General features: G+C 33.6%; 1 protein-coding gene across 1 annotated transcript; it reads right to left on the bottom strand.

Annotated features, from left to right (window-relative positions):
- Positions 1 to 1,914: 1,914 nt before the first annotated feature.
- LOC115627341 lies at positions 1,915 to 2,610 on the bottom strand. The gene has a single exon (XM_030522986.1). The coding sequence runs from the start codon at positions 2,264 to 2,266 to the stop codon at positions 1,985 to 1,987; it is 282 nt and encodes a 93-aa protein (XP_030378846.1). The 5' UTR covers positions 2,267 to 2,610; the 3' UTR covers positions 1,915 to 1,984.
- Positions 2,611 to 8,227: the final 5,617 nt, after the last annotated feature.

The following is an 8,227-nucleotide window of genomic DNA, read 5'->3' as shown; positions in this document are numbered from 1 at the left end:
TGTTTGCCTTAGTATGTGTGTGTGTGTGTGTGTGTGTCAGGAAAAGTACTCTCATATGCATATGTAATTTGCTTTGTTTGCTCAAAATTAGACATCATTTACGTCATGTCTACATACTCATATATTTGATGACCCCGCTGCGAAAAATGATCACAGCTGATGACATCATTAGAAAGTTCTTTAGAACAACAACTTTATAAGTTAGTATTATTTTATAGATCACTTTAACTAAAATTTCAGAGGGCCCATTAGGAACTATTAGAGTAAGAACCTATATGTATATATTTACTAGAGCTTATAAAAATAAAAATAAACAAGAAAGAACGCTACAGTCGAGCAAGCCCGACAGTAAAATGGCCTGTACTCTCCACAAAAAGGAAAAATTAAAAAAAAAAATGATTTAAAAATTAAATTATTAAAAAAAATGAATGAATTATTTAATTAAAATAATTAATTAAATTAAATTAGAATACATGTTTATGTTCAGTTTAAACAGCATACATTTACATCACGTACCTATGCGTGTATGTATGCAGCACAAAGTTGAACAAAAGCAGCAACAACAACAACAGCTGCGGGCAGCGCTGCCGACAGAGCTGCAGGCAGCGCATGAGCAGCGATTTTACTTATGGCTATAACTTTCTTCAGAATTGACCTATCATGATGAAATTTGGCACACGGACACATTAGTACTAACTGGATGTACCTACCAAAATTGATTTTAAAATTCCGAGGAAGTTATAAGAAAAAATACGAATTGCGGGGGAGTGGGGGGGTGTATCAGAAAAAATAAACAAACTCGTTCTGCCTAGGGCTTATAGGAACCTTGATACCAATTTTGGTTATCCTAGCTCTTGTACTTACTGAGATCCTTGCGCTCATACAGACAGACGGTCAGACGGACAGACGGACAGACGGACATGGCTATATCGACTCGTCTTCTCATCCTGATCAAGAATATATATACTTTGTGGGGTCTGCCACGCCTCCTTCTGTGTGTTATATACATGCGCACAAAACTAGTATAGCCTTTCACCCTTTGGGTACAGGCTATAAAAAATTTATGACACGAAAACATTTTCGTCGATAACTTCGCTACTTTTGGATCCGGATCTAATAACCATTTTGAATTACAATCCAAACAAGGCAAATGAGACCAGTAAGGCTGCTGCTTCTGCTGCTCGTACTTTCCCCAATAGTCTTCCATGTCGTATTAAATTCAAATCAGGAAATTATAATAATTATGTGTTACAAAACATTTTCGCTCGCATTCGCCATTTTACATGAGCTGTGACAACAAATAAATCTAGTCATGCATCTCAAATATTTCTTTTTTTTGAGTACCGGACACTAAGAAAAAATATGAAGAGATGCTTATCAAAAACTAATATGAAGTTAGTGCGGTCTATTGTTAAATTGAATGAATTGAATTTCGGTTTTAAAGATCTCTAATACTTATTTCTTCGCAGCTAGCAGTGGATATACTTACTTTTAAATTAAGTTATGTTCTCAATCGAATCTAGCCATGCACCCCCGAATACTTATATGTTATGAGTCGACAATTGTATTTTAAAAATGTTAATAAATATGTTATGATTTATGAATGCAAATAATTGCACTGCAGATTGCTCGTAAAGGCACACAAAATACTATAGTAATCATTCTCCTAATCAGTTTTCGAGCGTGCACTTTATTTTTAAATGTGCAGACTTGACTTCAAACTGATTTAGCCATGCAACTCTTTAATGCCTATTTCTTATGAACCAGCTGTGGAGATAATTAATGATTTCGCAATGAGCCCCTCTAATTATTATTTTTTTTCAAGCAAACAGTTGAAATACTTACGACTTCAAAAAGGAATAATAAGAAAAACGAAATGCTTAACATTGATTTTACGATTTATTAAGTGAGTTGAATAATTTCTTAAGCCAATTATTACATGTAAGATTGTTGGGTGGGTTTGATATCTTCTTTTTGTTGTTGTTTAGAATACGTCGGCCTTTCTAATTTTCTCCATCGGTGTCCGTTGAAGTTGTTGAAGCTGCTGCTGGTATTGTTGACGTGCCTGCCGCAGCTGTTGTTGCACCATTTGTGGGGTGACGGGCGTTGCGGTGTCTAGAAACTGTACCGTTTGAATCTGGCCGTTGCTAAGCACCGGTATCTGGCGCACCCTAATCCCCGGATACACCACTTGGCCGTACGACGACGGGGCCAGGAATGCTGCCAGAACAAGTGTCCACAGAAGAGAGAACCAGTTGCCGTTCATGTTTGTCGGCTGCTAATGAAATGCGCTTGCGCGAGCAACGTATTTTATACGAATATGTCTTCTATATATCATCGGAAGTTGGCGCACTTCATGCGCTCGTGTTCGTGCGGGCACGCGCCTTCTCAATCTTTATGAATGTGCTATAAATATTTGCGAAACGAGCGAATAAATAATCCATTGAACTGACTGCCAAAGGTGACTGTCCCAAGTGACTTGCTATTGCCGCCAACTGAATTGTAAGCGTTATTGTTTTATCCCACCGGTAGCAATTATAATTTCATAAATAATTTGTTTCAACCAATTCATTATCTTGAGAGGCAACCCAGAACGCCAGCCAACATAGCTTACAAATAGTACTTACCCCATTCACAGACAAATTATATGCATAATTAGATTAGTTTTGGTGGCAAATCAACGCTAATAAAAGTGTTGAGAAACTTCTCAAGCAGAATTCAGAAATGCGTGAAACTAAAATATAATTTCTAGCTGTTCAAGGTGTTCAAAAATGCTCTATGCGTTTTGAGAAATTACAAAAAATGATTGATCATATTTTTCCTGTTAATGGTAAAATGTTTGAAACGTTTTCAACACCCTTTTAGATTTCTCTGCCAATATTGCCTTAAGATAAATTTAAGATAATTAGCTTAGTATCATGTAACGAATTGCAACTTTTCTAGATTGTAACTTAAATCCTATGCAAATTTTTAAACCATAAGAGAATTATTTTGACCAGAAAAACAATATATATAGGTATCCACAAGCGAACAGCTGTTTGACTTGTTAAGTGTAAGATAATTCTTTAAATGAATAAATCTTTATATCTAAGTATCTAATCTGCTTTTTGTGAAACTGAATTTCGGGGTTTATTTCTTCTTTAATTCCAAATTCTCAAAGAACTTTTGAAGTATGGATTATTCATCCAGAGAGTTCATAATATTGTATGAAATAAATATCAATTTTTTTCGTTCACACTATGGTATATTTATCTGTTTGAATCAAATGACTCTTTCGAGACGTATTCGAGACGATTCTTTGATTCTTTGATCCTATAGTGTCTGAATTTGTTTGTTGGCCAACTTATACGAAAGTTATGATATTAAAATATTATGTCGCAGGGCTTCCCAAAAACGAAGAACTTATAGCGTTGCTTTTTCGGTTTTGATTACGCATTCTGACTGAATCTTAAAGGTTACTCGACCTGGCAGTATTACTGTACTTGTGTGCTTTGTTTGTTTTATCCATTGTCGCCCATTCATCTGGGACTATAAATATGCAAATTTTTATTAAATGTTCCGTTTGACATCTATACACTTATTTGTATGTACATACATAGGTTTTGTGTAGAAATTAAAGAATTGTAAATACTTTAGACATTAAATATACATACTTGTTGTGTGTGTTGAAAAATAATAATAATAATAATAATAATTGTAAAAATGTTTTTTTTTTTTTTGTTGAAAAAAAAGAAACGTGTTTCCAAATAATATATGAATCCATTGAATTATATTATCATACACATATGTACTTATAAATATACAGAATTGACGTCTCACAGTGTAATACCATAAGATTCTTATGTACAATCTCTTGACACATACTCTATGGGCCCTCTGTACTTAAAATATGAAAGTACCAGCGGGGCAGGAAGTGCCAAATAGGCAACATTCCTACAATAATTTGATTTTGATTTCGGTTTTCAGCTTATTCGACTCTTATCGCAATTCATAACCAATTGTTGGGGGGGAAGGTAATTGTCTCATTTCTTTCGCCATATGAATGGAAAAATGTTTGAGCCAACTTTTCACTTCTGATGGGTAAATGCATATCATCGCTGTTGGCTTAGAAAGGGCGTCAGATAATAATCGGCTAATTAAAATGTTCAAAATGTGCTAACAGCCGTGCTTCTGTTTCCATTTTGCGAAAGCGGAAGCACAGCTGTACGTAACTTCTTTAGTGATAGCGACGCCAATTCCTTTCCAAATCCGCCATTATGAAGCTATTGGTTTTATTATTAGTGTTATTATCGTAAATATTATTGTTATTATTATTTTATATTCTTTTATTCGATTATGAGCGCGGCCATCGTTCTGTTAGTCATAACCTAACTATATATCGTATAGACCTTTGGCTGGCTCTCTGTGTCTGTGTCTGTATCTCAGTTGATTTAGCATTTCACATTTTGCTCATATACGAGAGTATTATTGGATTTAGCTAGCGATAATATCTGTAAGTAAAACAAAAGACAAAATTAGAGGTAACAATTCTTGGGAACTGGGACACACAAAACGATGCTTTCTTTCGTTTTTTTTTTTTTTGTTTTGTTTTGTTGCTTGGATTTTTTGTTTGTTTTCGTAGCACCTGTGTCTGAGGTCGGATCGGAGAGCCGTCTGCTTATAGAATATTAAAAACGCATTAGAGTAGTGGTAGTGGATATAACATACAAGGTAGTATCAAGTATTATTATAATATATCAGCAGTTGGTGCAGTTGGTGTTTCAAATGATTTGGCGCACTTGGCAGATGCAGTGTGCGTGCGGTTGTTAATGACTGACGAGCTGACTAAGTATCGAGTATCGAGTACGAATAAGTACGAGTACGAGTACGAGTAATTGATTGATTGGTGAATGCTGGGCGTTTGGGTCTGGATCTGTGGATTCTTGGAAAAGGGTTGCGATTGGCATGGACAGCTGAAAGTTTGTGCAAGCACGCTGCATTAACTTGTTGTTGTTGTTGTTGATTGGCTTAAAACAAAAACTAGAGTTAGTTGTGGAGTTTGGGGGCAAATATTAAAGCATTTGCATTATAAAAGTTAAATATGTGCATTACTTTGTATTTTCGCATGTTTGGTTTTTATTATCATTACCAGAAATCGAGTCAATCGTGTGTTGTGTATTTCAAACATATACTAAATTCTTTGTTGTTGGTTTTTTTTCTGTTTTGCAATACTTTTTATTTGTTTTTTGTTTGCTTTTTATGCTCGTTTGTTTTTTTTTTCATGTTGTTACTAAAATTATTTTAGACCATATTATTGATTCATTTTATATCCGATTGGCGCTTAAATATTAATGCATTTCCTTCTCCCTCATCTTGTTTCATCATCATCTTCTGGTGCTACATTTCATTTATAGTTCATTCATTTTTTGTTTCCTTGTTTATATCTTTATTTAATTTAATTTTACTTTTTATCTTTATCTTTAATTTTTTTTGTTTTTTTATTAAAGTCACAACAGTCAACAGTTCTTTAAAAGTGTTTTCAAAAGATTTTGGTTTTTCTTTTGTTTTTATTTAGGTTTAGGTTTGCATATACATATGTTAATATGTTTTGTTTTTCTTCTTCTTACTCATATACCTTTGCTAGGCGTTGACAAACATACCATTTTCCGTGTACATTTGTATGCATGTAGTTGTGAGTGCGTAAGCGTGTGAGTGAGTGTGTGCCAAATCTATGACTGGACTAATGAGTCGATTTGGCTTCGTTTGCGGGTCTGTTTGGAAAATACGGCTTCAAATACAAAAATATTTGGAGTCTAGTGCGGCATTATTATCAGCTTTAAAAAAGTTTAATTAAATGTAATCTTATTGAGAAGAATCATTTAAAAGATCAGCCTTGCTAGAAGACTGTAAAACTGTTTCCAGATCGCCCTTTAACATCCGATTTTTTAAGGATCAACCTCTATTTAAATTCCAGAGCTGTGAATTGAAATTGCGCAGATATTATATCAAGTTCTGCGTTTCTAGAAGGTCTTAGAACTGTAGACTGAAATGGCAGAGAACTTAATTTAAAGTTATTTGCCGATTTTGAGAGAATTATTATAATTAACAATTGTTGGCAAACAATATACAGTGACATAGTATATTAACATCAATCTTTCTTTAATTACTATATTGAAGATTCTAAGATCGAACTAAATTTGTTTGACAACAATCTCCATTAATATATCTCTTTAAAGATCAACCGCAGTTGAAGAGTAAAAAACTTCAGTTTCAAATATCTACATCTGCTCTTTGTCTGTAATTTTTAATCGCGAATTTGATATTTGTTTGAGTGAGAGTGTGTGTGAGTTTGAAGAAACCATTTTATATTGAGCGAGTACTCATATGATTGAGAATTTGCATATTTTATGTCTGCCACTTCAAAGAATCCATTTTGTTCTGTCAATCTCTCTACCGTTTCTGAAGCAATGATCACCACACTCTCATGTGCTCAGTCTTTGGTCTTTGGCCCAGACTTGTGTTAATGTTTCGTTTTGGCATTTGATTATCTTTTGGTTTAACGAAAGTTAAAGTTATGTGTCAAAACAGCTTATGAATGCTATAGTCGATTGAAGACGACTATGGTATACCATGTACCCTATTGCGGCCTATATCCTTAAGATTTTTATACTGAATGAAAAGAGTACCATCCGTTGAGAGCTTCTAAAATAGTTCCTCAAAGTATCAGGTCTTTGTAATTGGTTTATTAAAATATTTTTCTACCTGTCGTTCCCATGGCAGCTTTATTATAAAATCGATCGATTTTCTTAACGTTCTCAACAAAAAATGCGCTTAATTTTTAGTTCAAGTTTTCAATATGTTAAGTTATAGAATATTTGCAATAAACTTGATGTGTATGAGTATTGGAGGCATGTGGCGACAAAGTTTGCATTCGCTGGCATGTTTAGTGCCGACAAAGTAGCGTTCAGACAGACAGACAAATATCATTTTCTCTTGCTGGGTACAAGATATGCAAATTAAATTCGTTACTGATCTCATTCTTTCATACAAAAGTATACAAAAAATGTTAAAGAGGCGCGGCTAACTATATACAAATGTATGTATATAACAAATATGATATTATAGCGCGATTTTTTTTATTTTTATATTTTCATCGATTGAGCGATTCGTTTACAAATTTATTGAGCAGATGCAGAGCAGAGGGGCAAACAGAGCCAATATAGTCTCACATATTTAGTCACTGTTTCAATTGGCTGTGAGTGTGCGTGTTCCGATTTCTTAATCCATAAATAGTTAAGATATCGAGAGCAATGATTATAGGTGTGGGTAAATAATGAAATGATGCTGGAAAATGTTGAGCATGCCAAGATGATGAGTGTTTTGCAGCGCACTAAAGGTAGTTTTTTTTTACTCTTCTTACATTTAAATATTTTATTCATGTAACATTAATTTTCATCTCATTGCAAATATTCGCTGTGCGCTGTTGTATGCTTGTGTGTGTGAGTGTGTGTGTGTATGTGTGTCTGTCTGTGTTTTTAATTTTCAATTTCGTATGTTTGTAATTTTGTTGTGCGGACTTATTTGAGTTTTTCATATGCTTTTTAATGCCTTTATGGTTTGAAATAAGTTAGTTTTGCAATTTTGTTGTTCATTTTATTTCATTCAATTTGCTTGCATTTGATTGATGTATGAGTATGTATGTATGTTTTGTATGTATTTTAAAGATTATTAGCCTATTTACTTACACATGTACGAGGCTTAGTTTTAATATTTTCATGTTGTTTCTAACAAATACCGTTATCTGTATTCAATCATCATCATCAACACATCATCTCATCATCAATCATAATCATTTTCAATCATTGTATCATTATGTCCGTCAATCGTCAATACATCAATAAATATCCATTAATACCTTATGTAAATACAGAACCAATTTGATTCACATGTTTGCTTACATTTAAAAAATAGTTTTATATGCACTGTTGATTTTTCTTCATCTTCTTCTTCTTCTGCTTAATACACATCTTCATCGTCATCATCTTCTTCATCATCTTACGCACATTTAGCTAGCATCGTTTGGTTTTACATTTTAATGTTAAATTTATTATATATACTTCCATACATGTATATGTATATACCTTCTTGTAAGTGCGACTGTTTGTTAAGATTGGGTGAACGATAATTCTAAATTTCGGATTTCCATACACATTTCCATGCACATTTCGCCTTGTTAGCAACTACTCGT

This window comes from Scaptodrosophila lebanonensis, unplaced genomic scaffold (genome assembly GCF_003285725.1).
Source record: "Scaptodrosophila lebanonensis strain 11010-0011.00,11010-0021.00 unplaced genomic scaffold, SlebRS2 tig00000092-arrow-pilon, whole genome shotgun sequence".
In the NCBI taxonomy this organism is placed as follows: domain Eukaryota; kingdom Metazoa; phylum Arthropoda; class Insecta; order Diptera; family Drosophilidae; genus Scaptodrosophila; species Scaptodrosophila lebanonensis.
Note: the sequence above shows the minus strand (reverse complement) of the source record. Positions and strands in the feature narration are given on the sequence as shown.

What these genes read in the sequence shown, in the direction of transcription:
- LOC115627341 (XM_030522986.1), bottom strand. Translation starts at nt 2,266, where the DNA reads ATGAACGGCAACTGGTTCTCTCTTCTGTGGACACTTGTTCTGGCAGCA.